This window comes from Odocoileus virginianus, chromosome 9, assembly GCF_023699985.2.
Source record: "Odocoileus virginianus isolate 20LAN1187 ecotype Illinois chromosome 9, Ovbor_1.2, whole genome shotgun sequence".
Lineage (NCBI taxonomy): Eukaryota > Metazoa > Chordata > Mammalia > Artiodactyla > Cervidae > Odocoileus > Odocoileus virginianus.
In genome coordinates this window covers 20,518,443-20,538,315 of record NC_069682.1, presented here as the reverse complement: position 1 = coordinate 20,538,315, position 19,873 = coordinate 20,518,443, and the positions used below count along the sequence as shown (strand labels likewise).

At 36.0% G+C, this 19,873-nt stretch overlaps 1 protein-coding gene across 11 annotated transcripts in view; it reads right to left on the bottom strand.

Annotated features, from left to right (window-relative positions):
* MLLT10 (MLLT10 histone lysine methyltransferase DOT1L cofactor) overlaps nucleotides 1–19,873 on the bottom strand; it is a 214,507-nt gene that overhangs the window by 140,897 nt on the left and 53,737 nt on the right. For all 11 annotated transcript variants that reach the window (XR_011489384.1, XR_011489385.1, XM_070472048.1 and 8 more), the window contains one exon: nucleotides 1,874–1,983. Coding sequence is in view for 9 of the 11 variants with exons in the window: in XM_070472048.1 (XP_070328149.1) it covers nucleotides 1,874–1,983 (110 nt within the window). In the remaining 2 variants the exon portion in view is untranslated. The remainder of the gene's footprint in view (nucleotides 1–1,873; nucleotides 1,984–19,873) is intronic.

Below are 19,873 nucleotides of genomic sequence, written 5' to 3'. Positions count from 1 at the left end.
AAGATTAACCTCCCAGTGGAGAAATCTTGCAGACACCACCTTAACCAAGTGACCAAGGTAACATCACCAGTAATGGGAAAAACTGAAATCATGTACCACCTGACAGGATGCAATGAGAAGAACACAGCATCATTTCTGTGACATTCCTGCCAAAAACACATAACTTAATTTAATCATGAGGAAACATTATTAAAAACCATTCTACAAATAATTGATCTAAAATCTTCAGAAGTACCAAAGTTATGTAAGTCAGGAGACTTAAGGGACAAAAAGCAAATTCTGCTATGAAAAGACTCTACTGGGAAAACAAAAAATATGAATGAAAATTAGACAAATAATGATGACACTTCTGGATTAGACAAATAACACATAAATATTAATTTCCTGATGCTGATGGTGTATTCTGGTCATGCAGAAGAAAGTCTTTCTTTATAGGAAATACATACTATAAAATAGTTATACTTTAGTGTAGAGAAATATTCTGTGTGGCAACAAAGGCAGAAACAATAAAGAGTAGTTGTGTAAACTATAAAAAAAATTTTAAACTTAAAACTAGAAACAATTAACATGTTAGAATACCAACAATAATGACAATCATAAAGACAAAATGAAAATTAAAAAGCAAATATTAAATTATGGACAGAAGCACTGACAGCAAGTATATAAGAAAAAAGAATAATTATCTTCAGTATAAAAAACATTTTATAAGAAAAAATTAAAACATTAAAATATTAAAATGAGCAAAGAGCTATTCAAGGTCAACTAACAAATATGAATACCCTTTTCTAAAAAAACTTAAAATATTTAATGTTATCAATATGGAAAGAAAATCATTCAAACACTGCAATACTTTTTACTAAAAAAATAGCAAATATTGTCCTAATGGTAATACACAGTGCATTTCACAGAACACAGTGCATTCACAGAATGCATTTAGTAATGCATTCACAGTGCATCTCACATACCACTAACCTGATTAGTCAATTAGAAGTATACAGTATTTGTAAAATACACACAAAAATAAATCTAGGAGGATCTTAATGGAAAGATTTTACATGAGTTTTGCCTTACATTTTTCTATTTCTCTGCATTTTCCAATTTTTAAAATAAATTTTAATAATCTACATTACAAAATGTTTAATATTTTGAAATCTTAGCATTGGCTGCCATGACCCTTTCTCCACAGATGAAATAAATCAACAATTACCTTCACTTAAAAATGGTAACAGTATGTTTAAAGGCACAGTAGGTAATTAAAAAAAAATAATAATCCAATATGCAAGAGAATGAAACAATAATACAAATGTTCTAAATTAAGAAAAATATACAAGAGAAAAAAGCAAACATTAAGATTATTTTTAAGGGGAAAATAAAAGAATACTGTCTTGAGAGCAAAACAATCATTTGGAGAAATGAATAAATAATACTCTGTGATAGGATTATTTTTTAAAACAAGATGTGTATCAGCATAATGAATATTATACCAAATAATGATTAATTCAAATTTAATACAGCCTTAATATCTGAAAGAACATAACAGTCAATAATTCTTTTTTTGTTTGTTTTTGTTTAAACCAGTAATTCTTAAAGAACAATCTGTAAGGATTAAAACATTAGGACCTTTAAAACCTAGGTTAATATAAAAGGTGATACAGCTTTGCTTGTGTGCATTTGTTTTATACTCCTGTGACTTTAGTAACATATTTTAATAACTGTACTTTACCACAGTAATTATATTTTTTCCAACTCAATGGAGGCATTTAAATATTTTAATGAAGGGCTATAATAAACAAAATTCAACAATTCCTTTACACTTACCACTTTTAAAACAAAAAGTTATTTTAAAACATCAATAAAATAATATATACTGTACCTTATTATAACGATCATGTGGAACAGACTGTAAAACAATTGGTTCCATTGTAGAAACATTGGCAAACTGTACCTCTGGAATATACAGGGCACAAACCACATGAGCCCAACCTAAAAATAAGTAAACAAAAATAATGTCATTTTCCAGTATCAACAAAGGTTTTTAAAACATAAATTATTAACTTTCTGAATAGATCCCTTAAATGCCCATTTAAGCAAACACACAACAAAAACATTAACAAATTCGCACTACTAATAGTCAAACCACTACGGATAAAAGACTCCTAGTCATTTCCGCAGTTAATGTGTGCAGTAACACAAATAAAGGGAAACTTTTTTTTTTGGCTGCTGCACCCATCCATCTGGGATCTCAGTTCCCAGACCAGGGATTGACTGAACCCTGGCCATGGCAGTGAAAGCACAGAATCCTAACCACTGGGCCACCAGGGAACTCCCGAAGGGAAACACTTTAAAATTCAGATGCTGGCACACTGACACGTTTTATAAGAGTAAATAAATAATTCAGATCAATACTTTCTCTGAGAACCACAGAAAAGTATGAAGTTTTATAGCTGAAAACCTAAAATAAAAACTTAAATACTTTAAACGTTAAACGTCATTATTAAATTTGTAATTGCTACACTAATGTTGATATTTTAAATACTAACATTCATTGTTTCACTATTTTAATATTTCAGTTCAAATAATTGATCTTAAATGTTGCTTCTTTCAAGTTTTCAAAATATGACTAAAGAAAGATATAATGTGACTAAAGAGCTGATGTGACAGTAAGGAATTATCAGGGCTAAACTGCAAAAGGATGGAAGTCCAAGGCCTTAAGTACAACTTTGACCACTTTGCCACCTGGCGGACATTTGCTTATTTCAAAGAAAACAGCTCAGAGAGTGGAAGGTACTTTTGACAAACTCAGAAGGCTGAAAGTATAGGATCTATGTCCCTGGACAACTAAGGGAAAAGAGGAACACTAGTAACTCCCTCACCCTCTTTCAGTGGCAAAACGGAGGGGATGCAAGCCAGAAATGCCAATAAACTTAACAGCACACAGGCCCTCCAAGAGCCTGCAGCGGAGCTTTGACCATCTCTAGCCCAGAAATTCAACTCATGTAACCCTGAATCATCAAGTGCCCCAGACACCAGACAGAAGCTAATGCAAACCCTCCCTCCAAGAAAACAATGTCATTCATTTGGCTACAAGTAATTTCTAACACTGCAAGGAGATCAAACCAGTCAATCCTAAAGGAAATCCATGCTGAATATTCACTGGAAGGACTCATTCTGAAGCTGAAGCTCCAATACTTTGGCAATCTGATGCGAAGAGTTGACTCACTGGAAAACACCCTGACTCTGGGAAAGACTGAAGGCAGGAGGATAAGCAGACAACAGATGACGAGACAGTTGGATGGCATCACCGACTCAATGGACATGAGTTTGAGCAACCTCTGCAAGATGGTGAAGGACAGGGAAGCCTGGCGTGCTGCATGCAGTCCACGAGGTCACAAAGAGTCGGACACAACTGAGCAACTGAACAACAATTTATAATACTAGCTCATTTTCATTTTCAGCACAATGAAAAGTATGAAACACAAGAGAGCTAAGACAACATGAGTGAATAGCAGCAAAAACATGAAAATCAAAACAGATACATATGTTGGGGTTTCAGACACAAATGTTTTTAAAAGTATGCTTATTATATTTAAATACACACAACAAAATATTAAAAATTCCTTCAAAGAACTGAAAACTCTAAATCAAAAATTACAGAAGTAAAAACAAAAATTTAAAACTAGTAAATGGGATTAACAATGACCTAGATATATCAATAGTCAAAAAGTAAATTAGAACAAAATAGGTCAGATGAAAATACTCAGAACATTAGCACAGAAGTATGAAAAAGACAAAAAGAGGACAAGAAACAAAAACAACATAATAACAAGTTACCTAACAAGTAATTAGAGTCTCAGAGAAATATAAAAGAAATAAATGGTATGGAAGCAATATTTAAAATGATAAGAACTAAAAACTTTCTAAAATAAAAAGATATGAATAATCACAATAAATTCCAAGGTAAATAAATATTAATATAAATCCACACACAGGCACATAATCTGTAGAACTACAGAAAACCAAAAACAAAAATACCTGAAAATAACCAAAAGGCAAGTTATCACCAAAAGAACGGGATAAATAACCAAAAACAGCCAAAAATATCTTTAAACAAATTAAAGCCAAAAAATATCTTTAAACAAATTCCCTCTAAAAGAAAGACCAGACAATTGTCCATGGGCAACAGAAAAGAGAGAAAACAAAAATGACCCAAGAAGGAAGCTCCAAGATGCAGAGAAAAAATGAAGCATGATAAATACTCAGGTACTTCTGACAGAGTACTGGCTGATGAAATAATAATACTACCTTCTTTCATTTAAAATACATTTGACTGCTTACATCAAAAGTCTTGTAAAGTTTTCAATGTGTATAAAACATTTTATTACTAAAGACTGGGGAAGCAGCAGGTAAAAGAGATCTATACAGTTCTGATGTTTTCTACATTTTATGTAAAGTGGTATACATGGTAGATTGAACTATTTGTATGAAACTTGTAATCCCTAAAGCAACTGCAACAGCTACATACATAAATATTAATACCTGTATATACAGAAAAGATATGGCCCAAATGGTACTCTAATAACATTAAATTTAAATGGAATTGAATTAAGTGTATTATTAAATGGATTAAAATACAATGCTAAAAACATTCATAAAATCACAAATAAGGAAGAAAAGAGGGAAAAGAGAATAATAAGAAAAAAATCAAGGATAAGAAGAAATAATAGACTAGTCAAGATGGAATAACAAGGACCACATTAATGTTCCTGCATGTAACAATGCATATCCCCCCCAACTCAAAAATTTTAAAAAGGGACAAAATAATTTAGACAATGTTTCTCAAGACACTCAAGTTTCCCTTGTGGCTCAGCTGGTAAAGAATCCGCCTGCAACATGGGAGACCTGGGTTCGATGCCGGGGTTGGGAAGATCCCCTGAAGAAGGGAAAGGCTACCCACTGCAGTATTCTGGCCTGGAGAATTCCATGGACTGTATAGTCCATGGGGCCGCAAAGAGCCGGACAGACTGAGCAAATGAGCACATGTCAGCAACAATGGAGTAGGCCACTCCAAAGGCACCTTCCACCACAGAAACATCAAAAAGTCAGCAAAACTGTAAGAACCAATTTCAAAGATTCTGGAAAAAAGAAAGGTTTGCAGAAACCAACCAAATGCTAAGTCAGGAAAAAAAAAAACTTTAAAACTGTGGGAAAGTGGAGAGTTCCCTCACCGTCCAGTGGTTACGAGTAGGTGCTCTGACTGCCAGAGGTCTGGGTTCAATCCTTGGTTGGGGAACTAAGATCCTGCAAGGGGCAAAAAAGCCAGCCAAAAAAAAAAAAAAAGTAAGAAAGCTTTGGGAATTCTTACTTTCCCTTGACCCCTGCCACCCTGGATTCAGCAGAAGTCTTGAAGAGAGCACCTGATAGACCCAGTAAATAACCCCAGCTCCAGTTTCAGAAGGAACAGAGCAGACTTTATTCGCAAATAATTGTGCTTCCCTATTTTAAAATGCCTGTGGGCTACTGAAGAACACATCTTATTCTTTTGACAAGCTCAGAACTCACACAGGGCAGAAAAGTGGAGGGTATTCCTCAAATCACTGTATGGCAGACAAAACAAAAAAAAAAAGGCACAGATGCCTGGGGCAAAAGATTATGGTTCACAAACATGCCAAGAGTCCAAGAGGAAAAGCTGGGATGAATTTTCTCTTGGAAACTGGGAGCACTGAAAAGTATCTGTGCATTCCAGGGAATTTAGACAGCACCACATGCCCAGGGCAGGATGCATCCTCGTAAAAGACCTGATGCGTTAAACTTGAATCCCTGATATATCTTCTGATACAGGGCAAGCAGGAAGCAGAACTCTATGCAAACTGGCTGGCCACTGAAGGAAAGATCCCACCACAGAGTCAACCCACAAACACTGGAGAGTTGTTTTTTTTTTGAACCCCTCTCCTTTCTACTGCACATTATCTTAGCACCTAGTATTCAAGCAAGTCTTTGCCAAAACACTAGTTGAACACAAGCTACAAAAACAGACTTTAGAGATCAAAGTGACAAAGAAAGCACACTTAAAAAAAAAAAAAACTATATAGAAAACCACTTAAAAGGAAAGTAACACCAAGCAACAAAATTAAATCATGAGTAAAGAACCTACTTTCCAGAGTCATCATATCATAAAAGTCAGTATGTCCAGTTTTCAAGAAAGAGTTACAGAGGATATAAAGAAAAAGAGCATATAGTCCATTCACAGGAGAATTTAACAGAATTTGTCCCTGCAGAAGCACAGACATTAAATACAGACTTTAAATCACTGTCTTAGATCTGCTCCAAGAGCTAAAGGAAACCAAGGACAAGAAACTACAAAGGAAACCAGGACAATGAAGTCTCAACAAACAGAATCAATAGTCATTTTAAAAAGGAACCAAACACAAACACTGATGCTTAAAATTATAATAACCGGAATGAAAAATACACTAGAGGGTCTCAACAATAGATCTGAGTACAGAGGGGAAAAACTCAGTAAACTTAAAGGTATACCAATTGAAACATTAGATAAAGACATGAATCTACACATTCAAGAGGTTCAAGAAATCACCAGAATAAACACAAAGAGATCTGCACTGAGATAAAGTAATAAATCACTGCTAAAAGCCAAGGAAAATGAGAATCTTTGAGAAGAAACTCAAAGGAATCTACAAGGAATCCTCAATAAGATTAAACAATAAATTTCTCATCAAATTCAACAGGGGTCATTAGTGTGTGTACAATGACATTTTTAAATTTCTGGAAGAAAAAACTTGTCACTTAAGAATTCCAAATCAAGCAAAATTAGCCTTCAAATATGGGGAAAAAACAGACATCCCAATGAAATGCAAGGTGAGGGAATCTGTTGCTAAGAGACCTGCCCCACATGAATCTGGAGAAGGGTTTCTTCTGGCTAACCAAAAGAATACTGTTGTTTAGTCACTAAGTGTGTCCAACTCTGTGACATCATGGATTGCAGCCCACCAGGCTCCTCTGTCCATGGGATTTCCCAGCAAACAATACTGTGATGGGTTGCCATTTCCTTCTCCTGGGAATCTTCCCGATCAAGGGATCAAACCCATGTCCCTTGCATTGGCAGGCAGATTCTTTACCACTGAACCACCAGGGAAGCCCCCAGTAGAGTTTAAATACAGGTAAAAATTAAAGGCAACATTATGATAGTTTTGATTTGTAACTCATTATCTTTCCTACATGGTTTAACATCTACTTTTTCATCACTGACTATGCTAAAGCCTTTGACTGCGTGTGGATCACAACAAACTGTGCACAATTCTTCAAGAGATGGGAATACCTGACCACCTTACCTGCCTCCTGATAAAATCTGTATGCAGGTCAAGAAGCAATAGTTAGAACCAGACATGTAACAACAGACTGGTTCCAATTTAGGAAAGAGGCACATCAAGGCTATGTATTGCCACCCTGCTTATTTAACTTATATGCAGAGTACATCATGCGAAATGCTGGGCTGAATGAAGCACAAGCTGAAATCAAGATTGCAGTGAGAAATATCAATAACCTAAGCTATGCAGATGACACCACCCTTATGGCAGAAAGCAAAGAGGAACTAAAGAGCCTCTTGATGAAAGTGAAAGAGGAAAGTGAAAAACTTGGCTTAAGATTCAACGTTCAAAAAACTAAGGGCTTCCTTTGTGGATCAGCTGGTAAAGAATCTCCATGCAATGTGGGAGACCTCAGTTCGATTCCTGGGTTGGGAAGATCTCTGGAGAAAGGAAAGGCTACCCACTCCAGTGTTCTGGTCTGTAGAATTCCGTGGACTATACAGTCCATGGGGTCGCAAAGAGTCGGACATGACTGAGTGACTTTCACTAAAATGTAAAAAAAAAAAAAAAACTAAGATCATGGCATCTGATCCCATCACTTCATGGCAAATAGATGGAGAAACAATGGAAACAGTGAAAGACTTTATTTTTGGGGGCTCCAAAATCACTGCAGATGGTGACTGCAGCCATGAAATTAAAAGATGCTTGCTCCTTAGAAGAAAAGCTATGACAAACCTAGATAGCACATTAAAAAGCAGACACATTACTTTGCCAACAAAGGTCCATATAGTCAAAGCTATGGTTTTTCCAGTAGTCATGTATGGATGTGAGAGTTGGACTATAAAGAAAGCTGAGCACCGAAGAATTGATGCTTTTGAATTGTGGTGTTAGAGAAGACTCTTGAGAGCCCCTGGGACTGCAAGGAGATCAAACTAGTCAATCCTAAAGGGAATCAACCATGAACAAACATTGGAAGGACTGATACTGAAGCTGAAACTCCAATACTTTGGCCACATGTGAAGAGCCAACTCACTGGAAAAGACTGATGCTGGGAAAGACTAAAGGCAGAAGGAGAAGGGGAAGACAGAGGACAAGACAGTTGGATGGCATCACCGACTCAATGAACATGAGTTTGAGCAGGCTCCAGCAGTTGGTTAAGGACAGGGAAGCCTGGCATGCTGCAGTTCATAGCTGTCAAAAAGAGTCAGACACAACTGAGAAACTGAACAACAAAATCGCTTAAAAGATAAATGCATGACACAAATTTTGAAAAAACAACAGAAAGGTTGGGGAGTGTAGATGTACAGGAGCAGAATCTTCGCTATTGAAGATAAGCTGGGATCAATTCAAACAAAGCTATTATAATAAACTTAGGATAACTGTAATCCTCATGGAAAGCAGCAAGGACATACAGTTGGCCCTTGAAAAACACAAGTTTGAACAATGAAGGTCCCCTTATATGTAAGTTTTTCATAGTAAATAATACTACAGTTCTACATGATCCAGAGTTGTTTGAATTTGTGGATGTAGAACCTTGGATATAGAGGAATCATGTATATATTTGGAGGACCAACTATACATTATATTTGGACAAAGAGTAGGCTAATAGTCGCCCAGGTTGAAGGTGCTGAGGGCAAATGAGAAGTGAATGCTAAAGATTACAGTGCATATTTCTGGCCTGATAAAAATTCTAATTATGATGATGGCTGCACAAGTCTTTTTTTTTACAAGTCTTTGAATACTGTAAAAACCATTGAATTACATGCTTTAAATGGTTTGACTGTGTACTATGTGAATAAAGTTGTTATATTTTAAAAATCAACAATAGAAAACAACTGAATTTTTTAAAGAGGCAAAAGATTTGAATACATACATCACCAAAGATGTAAGAATGGCAAATAAGCACATGAAAAGGAGATCAAAAGTATTCTTCATTAAGGAAATGCAAATTAAAACTACAAGGATACTGCAGACATAGAAAACAAACTTATGATTACCACAGGGGTCGAAGAGGAGAGAGAGAAATTAGAATTTGTCTCTAAGGGGACTAATAGATGCACATTGCTACATAAAACAGACAAGAAACAAACATTTACTGCTTAACACTGTACCCAATCTTATAACAACCAGTAAGACAAAAATCATCTCAAAAAAATTCCCACAAAGATATTCTTCTTTAATTGCAACTTGAAACAAACACAAACCCTGACTATACCAAGTGTTGAAGAGGATATAAAGCAACGGGAACTCTCAAATGCTCCTGATGGGAATGTAAAATGTTACAATCACTTCAGAAAATAGTTTGTCAGTTCCTTAAACAATTAAGCATGCACTTATAAACTAGCCATTTCATTCCTATTTACCCAAGGTAAATGAAGGCCTATGGTCATACATGAACTCAAATGTTAAAAGCTTCATTTTTAATAGCTGGAAACTAAAAGCAATCTGTCAACAGGTTAATAAACTGCTATAACAAAGGAGTAACAGTGACAAAAAGAAATGAAGTATTGATACACATAACAAGAAGAATTACCTCAAAATACTTATAATGATGGAAACAAAAAGTGTGCATGTATATTATATACATATTTGTATGTCTAGATACACATATAGACTCCATTTGTAGAAAACTCTAGAAAACATAAATTAATCTACAGTAATAGAAAGCAGACCACTGGTGACCTGGGAGAGGCTGCAAAGAGGAACAGATAACTCAGATATACTATAAAGATATATAAGGAAAGTTTTAGGAATGATGGATACGTTCACTGACTTGACTATGTTAATGCTTTTATGTATATACATTAGTAAATGTCATATATTTCAAAGTCAATCATATCTGAATAAAGCTTTTTTAAAAGAATAAATCTCAAAATAGATCTCAATCCAACATGTATATGTAAGCCTGAGTCCCTCTGCTGATCACCTGAAAGTATCACAACTTGTTAATTGGCTATACTCCAATATAAAACAAAAAGTTCAAAAGGAAAAAGTAAAAATTAATATTAAAAAATAGATCTCAATTCAAATTTTAATTTGTAGTAAATGTTAAATCATTTATACACAATAGTTAATGAGACAAGGTAGATTAAAGATTGGAGGGACAGAGTAGACTTTAAAAAAAAATGACCAAGCTAAATGCTGCCTATGAGAAACATTTTAGGGCTTCCTAGGTATCCCAGTGGTAAAGAAGTCTCCTGCCAATGCAGGAGACACCAAGAGACATGGGTTCAATTCCTGGGTCAGGAAGATTCCCTGGAGCAAGAAATGGCAAACCACTCCAGTATTCTTGCCAGGGAAATATCATGGCCAGAGGACTATATAGTCCATGGGTTGCAAAGAGCTGGACACAACTTCGCGACTAAACAAGACAAAAATAAAAAGAGAAACACTTAATAAAAAGGCTGTTAAGTTTAAAGAATATAAAGCAAATCAATGGGAAATGATATATCCTGCTAATAGTAAGAATATAAAGGCAGGAGTGACTATTCTGATATCAGATATAAACTACAAAACAAACACGCCATAGAAAGAAAGTGATGTTTTATAACAATAAAGGGATATCAATAAAAAGATGTAACAATTAGGAAAGTATATGTACCTAGCCTTAAAATATATGAAGCAACACCTGACAGGATTAAAGGAAGAAACAGACAATGTTCCAACCATAACAGATTTTTAACATATGATTTTTGACAATTAATAGATGAACTAGATTCACCCCCCCAAAAAAAAAATCGATAAAGACATAAAAGAGTTTAACAATAAAAACTGTCTTGATCTAACTGACTACAACACTATATTCATTCAACAGTAGAATACACATTGCTTTTGAAATACCTATGACACATTCACCAACACAGACAATATGCTGGGCCTTGAGATAAGTCTTAGTGGACTTTAAAGGACTAAAATCATCCAGAGTGGAATCGCTAACAATAAAGAAATTAAATTAGCAACCAACAAATTACCTATCTAGCAATGCAACTGGCAAATAAATAATAGACTTCTAAATTTGGGGGTAAAAGAGAAAAGCAAGAGAAATTTGGAAAACATTTTGAACTAACAACAAATAAACAACATATCAAATTCTGTGGAATGCAGTAAAAATATTAGGAGGGAAACTTGAAGCTTTAAATAATTTTACTAGAAAAGATATACTAACACTTCATGACAAATAGATGGGTAAACAACGGAAACAGTGAGAGACTTTATTTTGGGGGGCTCCAAAATCACTGCAGATGGTGACTGCAGCCATGAAATTAAAAGACGCTTGCTCCTTGGAAGAAAAGCTATGACAAACCTAGACAGCACATTAAAAAGCAGACACATTACTTTGCCGACAGAGGTCCATATAGTCAAAGCTATGGTTTTTCCAGTAATCATGTATGGATGTGAGAGTTGGACTATAAAGAAAGCTGAGTGCCCAAGGAATTGATGCTTTTGAACTATGGTGTTGGAAAAGACTCTTGAGAGTCCCTGGGACTGCAAGGAGATCCAACCAGTCCATCCTAAAGCAAATCAGTCCTGGGTGTTCATTGGAAGGACTGATGTTGAAGCTGAGTTCCAATACTTTGGCCACCTGATGTGAAGAAGTGACTCATTGGAAAAGACCCTAATGCTAGGAAAGACTGAAGGAGGGAGAAGCGGACGACACAGGTTGGATGGCTGGATGGTTGGATGGCATCACCGACTCAATGGACATGACTTTGAGCAAGCTCCAGGAGTTGGTGATAGACAGGGAAACCTGGTGTGCTGCAGTCCAGAGAGTTGCAAAGAGTTGGAAACAACTGAGCGACTGGACCGAACCGAACTGAACTAGGAAAGAAGATCTAAAATCAAAGATCAAAGGTGCTGCCATGAAGAAGTTAAAACATTAGAGCTAAATACATAGAAAGTATGTAGAAAAAAGGAAATCATAAAGATTAAAGGAGAAATCAGTAAAACACAGAAAACAGGCATATAACTTTAAAAATTAAAGTCAGTTTATTTCTTTAAAAAGGTGAACAAAACTGACTGACAAATTCCAGGTACACTGGTTAAAGAAAAATAAAACCAAACATCAAACTCCAAAAACCAAAACAACAAAGTAAAACAAAACAAAAAGCAGAGACCACAAATCACCAATATTAAGAATAAAAATAGGGCTTATCACTACTGACACACTACTGATCCAACAAATAACAATAGGCTAATAAAAAATACTATACATATTTACTCTCCAAAAATAAAATTTTGGGCTTCCCTAGGGGCTCAGTGGTAAAGAATCCGCCCGCCAATGCAGGAGACATGGGACTGATCCATGTCTGATCCAGGAAGATCCCACATGCCTCAGAGCAACTAAGCCAGTGAGCCACAACTCACTCATGGGCTTACCACCTGTGCTCTTGAGCCCAGGAGTTCCAACTACTAAAGTTCTCTTCCCCTAGAGCTGGTGTTCCACAACAAAAGAAGCAACCACAATGAGAAGCCCACACACCACAACAAGAGTAGCCCCTGCTCGTCAACTAGAGAAAAGCTCTTGCATCAACAAAAACTCAGCACAGCCAAAAATAATAAACAAAATTATTTTTAAAAAATAAATTTTTCAGGGCTTCCCTGGTGGCTCAGTGGTAAAGAATCCGCCTGCCAAGGCAGAGGACATGGGTTCAATCCCTGGTCCAGGAAGAGTGCACATCCATGGAGCAACTAAGCCTGTGGGCCACAACTGCTGAGCACACACACAGAAAATACTGAAGCCTGTGCGCCCCTAGAGCCCATGCAGCCCAAACAAGAGCAGCGTCCACAACAGGAAGCCCACACACCCGCAATGAAGAGTAGTCTCTGCTCACCACAACTAGAGAAAGCCCACATGCAGCAACAAAGACCCAGTGCAGCCAAAATAAATAAGTCTTTATAAAAAGAGCATACAGATTTTAATATTTCAAAAGCACACTAACAAACTTCAGTACACTGACAATGTTTTCAAGGGTACAGTTCAGTAGTGTTAAATCTCCCTTCTTTTTAAGGAGGGAGAATAATATCCCATTTTATGTATATAACACATCTTGTTTGAGGTATGGTGGCTCAGAGGCAAAGCAATGCAGGAGACCCGGGTTCGATCCCTGGATTGGGAAGACCCCTGGAAAAGGAAATGGCAACCCACTACAGTATCCTTGCTTGGAGAATCCCATGGACAGAGGAACCTGGTAGGCTACAGTACACGGGGTCGCAAAGAGTCAGGCACGACTGAGTGCCTTCACTTTCACATCTTGTTTATCCATTCTGCCTCTGATAAGACATTTGAGTTGCTTATACTGCCTGACTACTGTCAATAGTTCTTCTATGACCATGAGTGTACAAATATCTCTCAGAGACTCTGCTTCCAGATATATCCACTGGAAGTGGAATTGCTGGATCATTCTTTATTATAGTAATCTTTTTAAATTTTTTGAAGGGCCTCCGTACTGTTTTCCATAGCAGCTATGACACTACAATCCCACTAACCGTGCACAAGGGTTCCAATTTCACCACAGCTTCACTAACACTTGTAATTTTGTGTTTTTTTAAAATAGTAGCCATTCCAAAGGTGTGCTGTGACCTCACTGTGATTTTTCATCTGCATTTCTATAGTGATTAGTAATGTTGAACACTTTCGTATCAGTAATGTCATGTGGATATTTGTACCCTCTGACATGATGAGAAGAGGACTTAACTTTTGTGGTATTCTTTCCCCAAACCCATAAACCCAATCTAATCAGGAGAAAAACATCAGAGAAATCCAGATTAGGGGACATTCAGCAGGTACCTGGCCAGTATTCAAGACTGTCGAGATCATGCAAAACCAAAAAAGACTGACAAACTGTTACAGGCCATGGGAGACCAAGAAACATGGAAACTAAATGCACAGGAACATTAATGGGAAAAAAAAAGATTTAACAGATTTTAAAGTATAGCATTCAATTCAATTAACAGTAACATACAATTGTCTCTTAGCTTTCACAGATATACCACATTACTGTACAAAGTTAATAATAAAGAAACTGAATAAAGGGTATACAGGGACTCTGTGTACTACCTTTGTGTCATTAATTCAACAGGGGAAATTAGATTATTCAAAACATGTATTTGGAACAAATGGATAGTTACCTAGGTGAAAAATAGCTCCATGCCTCATAGCTCACATTACAATAAATTCTGGATGGATCATTAATCTAAAAAAATTTTAAGCCACATACTAGAGAAAGCCTACCAAAAAGTGTGAAATAATCTTGGTATAGAAAATAGCCCTTCCAGTATGCTACCAAACTAGGAGAATTATTTTTAATGACAGTAACATGATCACTTATTTCTGTATGGCCAAAGGCAAAATCAAAACACAAACCAACATTTAGGAGGGAAAAACCCTGTAATACCCCAAAGGGCTAATTTCCCTAATACATTAAGAGCTCTATCAACAAATGTATAATGAGAAATGTACCAAAAGGAAAATAAGTTAAGAATATGGATGAAAACTTCACATAAAGAAAATAAAAATAGCTTTTAAGCATATGAAGAGGGGTCAACTTCTCTCCTAATAACCGAAATGCAGATTAAGGCTATGTTTATTTTTATTCACCAGAGAGAAAAATATTCAAATATTCTTAATACTGATATGGAAAGGGTTAAAAGCTATATTCTGAATCCCTCTTTTAGTCTCTTGAGGAAAATATCTTGATAGTTCTTGCAACATCAACCCTGGAGATAGATGACGGTCCTATAGGGTCTGCCATGTACTAATAACTAATCCCAGAATGCGTTTAAGCCTGCTGTACTTGGCTGTCAGGAATGTATACTGTATGACTTATAATTTATGGTCTACAACTATATTAAAATAAAAGAGCTAGCCACTTAAAAATATAGAGGCTAAAATGTGTGCTAATGTTACCTGTACTCGCATGTCAACCTTACAATCAAAATGCTGGAAACATCAAAACCTGCATCAGAGTTTGGAGGCCTCTGTATTGTAACTGTATATGCTTTTCCTTTCTAGGTGTATTTGGTGCTGGATAAGTCAATTATGACTTGTGAGTCTGATCAACGATCCCAAACTGAAACTGACTCAGGTAGTCATGCAACTGTGCTGATGAAACCATGTCGAAAACAGTCTCTTCTCATGTAATGTGAATTAATACATCAACAGAGGGGATATGGCAAACTTCACTAAAATTTCAGATGCACATCCCTCTGACCCAGCAATTCCACTTCCAGGAATTTTTGCCTACAGCAAATCACCCACATATCTATGATTACATTGTATATGGTTAATCACTGCAGTAGTGTTTTTTAAAAAAGACTAATAATAACTAAATGCTATTATGGGTAAGTGGTTAAATAAATTACATTTCATTTTTACAATTAAATAACATGCAGATGTATATGAGAGTTTTTTACTGCTTATGTGCAGTGATCTCCAAGGTACATTATTAATGAAGCAGCAATTCATAAAACACTATATTCTACATTTGTGTAAAAAGTGTTTATGTATGCAGAATATAGCTCCAGATAGATATCAAGAATGTGATAACCTCCCCAGGAAGGAAACTACATGGTAAAGAAGCAGGAATGGTAAGAGCTAAAAGCTGATAATTATATTCAATTTCCTACTGACATATACATATTATTCAGCAATCTCACCATCATCTTAAACTCAACACATAAAAAGAGTATCTCAGCATTGATCTCTACTTCCAAAACAACCCTCTATCCAACACTCTGACTCAGTAAAAAACCATCGATATTCAGCTGTCCACAAAGATATCTGAGCAACTCCCCTTCCTCATCTCAGCCAACATCCATTAAGGCATACAATACCACTATTAGACAGCCATGATTTAAGCTTGTTCAGTGTCCTTTCCCTCTTCTCACTAGAATACCGTGCTTGAGGAGATTCTGTTTGCTTCTGGTTCTAATAACTCCAAAATGCAAGCACTCAAGCACTCATTTTTTCCTCCAAGTCTGTGAGTTATATCTTTTCTTCTTTTTGCTTCAGATATCCAGATCTGTTTCTGTTACTGACAACTAAATAATATACATGTCTCCTGAAGCATCTGGACTGATGACATCTCCAAGAGCCTGTGATCTTACAGAGAAACACCAGAAAGTGGAGCATAAAATGTCAAAATCAATTTGGTCAGAACTCTACTCTGGAAGATAGTCAAAAAGTTTACAGTATCAAGTAAACAACAAAGAGGCAACTTAAAAACTGTAAGAGTTTTGTGTCATTTTCACTTGCCTAGGCTCTACTACTTACTAGTGTTGACAATGGTCTTGAAGAGAGAATCCCATGTTCGTAGTGCCAAACTCTGACCCTGGTTCCTAAAGGGATGAAGTAGAGCTTGTCCTCAAAGAACTGTGGTTTTAAGTTTTAACCGAACTGAACTAAGGGAGGAGGACTGACTTAGGCATTTGCTCTTGTATCCTTAACCTGGATGAAGTGTGTTTTAAGTTTAAGAGGTTAAATGTAATCCCCAGGATAACCATTTAAAAAAATATACATGGGAAACGAAATAAGAATCAAAATCTGTTACAAGAAACAAAGAAGAACATTATATACTGAAAAGCAGGTCAAAACACCAAGAACATAAAAAACAATAATAAACATACATGCACCAAACATTAGAGCTCCAAAATACATGGGTGGGGCGGGGGGACAAAACTGAAGGGAGAAACAGGCTGTTCTTTACTCAAGTTTCAGTAATGGGTAGAACTTAGAAAACCACTAAAGAAGAATTACTACAACCTATCTAGGCTCAATATACGTATACAGAAAACTGCATTAAAATCAGCAAAATACATATTCTTCTTAAACACTCACAAATGGTCTCCAAGACTGATTAACAGTGCCAGTCACAAAACAAGTGTCAATAAATTTTAAAAGATCTGAAATCAGATCTTACTAATCCACAGTAGAATGAAAATAAAAATCAATAAAAGAAGGAAAACTGAAAAATCCACAAATATATGGAAATTACACAATATTCTCTTAAATAAACAACGAGTCAAAGAAGAAATCATGATGGAAACTGGAAAATACTTTAAGACAAATGGTAAACATATATAAATGACATATGAAATTTCATGTGATACATAGAAAGCAACATTCCAGTTAAATTCATACCTGATAATACCTATGTTGCAAAGAAGATGCTTGAATGGGGTAAAATGCAGTGAAGGCAGTGACAGTTTAAATACATCCAGGATCTCTCTCTTTTTTTTAATTGAAGTATAGTTGGGCTTCCCTGGTGGCTCAGAGGTTAAAGCATCTACCTGCAATGCAGGAGACCTGGGTTCGATCCCTGGGTCAGGAAGATCCCCTGGAGAAGGAAATGGCAACCCACTCCAGTATTCTTGCCTGGAAAATCCCATGGACGGAGGAGCCTGGTGGACTATAGTGCACGGGGTTGCACATAGTTAAGACATTACTGAGCGACTTCACTTTACTTTATAGTTGATTTACAATGTTGTCTTATTTCTGGTGTACAGCAAAGTGATTCAGATATATATATGTTTATATATACACACACAGATATGTATATAGTTTTTCAGTTTCTTTTCTTAGTTTATTACAATATAAACTACAATATTACTAAATTAATAAATTTAGTAAACTAATAAATTACAATATAGTTCCCTGTGCTATAAAAAAAATAAAAATGGTAATAATACAGGGTTTCTAATTATTTTTTTTTTAGGGTTTCTAATTACATACCTATCTTGAACGACTTAAGACCCAAACCAGCAGGAAAAAGAAAAGTGTAAAGATAAGAGAAAAAACAGAAAATAGAAAAATAACAGGAGCAATCAACAAAACCAAGTTCTTTGAAAGATCAACAAAACTGACAAACTTTTAGACTGACTAGGAAAACAAAGACAAATTATTAAATTCAGAAATGAATGAGAACATTACTGCTGACCTTAACAAAAATGGGAATTAAAAGAGAATACCGGATTCCCTCGTAGTCCAGTGGTTAACCTCTGAGCTCCCAATGGAGGGAGCATGGGTTCTATCCCTGGTTGGGGAACTAAGATCCCACATGCTGTGTGTCCAATAAATAAAATAAAACAATTAAAAAAAAGAGAGAATACCATCAACAAATGTACACCAACAAATCAGATAATCTACAGGAACGGACAAATTCCTAGGAAAATGCAAACTAACAAAAATGACTCAAGAAAGAAAATCTGAATAGATCTAGAACAGGAGATTGACTCAATCAACAAGGAAAAACCTCCCAACAAAGAAAAGCCCTGTACCAGACACCTTCATAATTGAATACCACCATACATTTAAAGAAATATAAACACAAATCCTTCTAAAATTTCTGAAAAACTTGAAGAGGCAACAATTCCTAGTTCATTCTATGAGGCCAGTATGACATCAAATGCCCCATGGTCAGAGAAAACAGCGTAAGAAAACAAAGTAACAGTCCGATACACTTTATGAATATAAATGCAAATATTTTCAACACAAGTGTACCAGTGTTCTAGGGAAGTGATAAAAATTTCAACAAATTAGGCAGCTGAAGAAAAAAGAAACACACTCTCTCACACTCTCAGCTCTGAGGCCAGAAGTCCAGACTCAACATGCCTGTCTCCTCCCGGATGGCTCAGGCAATCCTTGACACTACTTGGTTGACAACTACGTAGCTCCATGTCCACCTGAGTCTACTAATGCACAGAAAACACGTGGAACAAAGCGACATGTTCACACACACACACACCCATCTAAGATCGTATCAGCAAAGTGTGCTGTGGACAAACACTACAGGGCAAATGACTCAGGTACTGTTTCCCATGAGTAAACTGGCAAAGAGGGGAAAAGGAGACCACAGAAAGACCTAAGAGAAATATCAAGATATTGCAGTGTATGTACCTTATTTGAATCAAGCTTATGGACCTTTGTGAGATCCTGATTCAACAAGTATAAAAGAAAACAGGAGACAATCAAGAAATTTTGAACAATGACTGCACATATTATGGATTAAAGAAAGCCATGTTAATTCTTTTTAGGTGTGATGATATACTGTGCATTTTTAAAATATCCACGTAAGTTAAAAATGCTCACAAAATTTAAATGCTCAACAGAAGACTGGGATAGGGGAGGGTAGAAAGGAAACAGTTGGCTATGACTTGGTCATTGTTAAAGCTAGATATCAAGGTAGGGATTCTCTCTACTTGTATGTATGCTTGAAAATTTTCCATAGTAAAACTATTTTTAATATATCTGTAAAAATTTATCACTTTAGTATCTCTCATGTCCATTCCCTCATTTTTAACCCTCCCACTACTTCTCTCAAACAGTTTCTCAGTAAATCCCTTGAATTTACTGCAATAAAGCAAATTCCTATCTTTGTGGAATGTAGATTCCAACATCACAGTATAAATTATAGGACCTCAAAATACAAACTCAGATGGTAAAGAATCTGCCTGCAATGCGGGAGACTCAGGTTAGACCCCTGGGTTGAGAAGATCCCCTGGAGAAGGAAACGACAACCCATTCCAGTATTCTTGCCCGGAAAATCCCATGAACA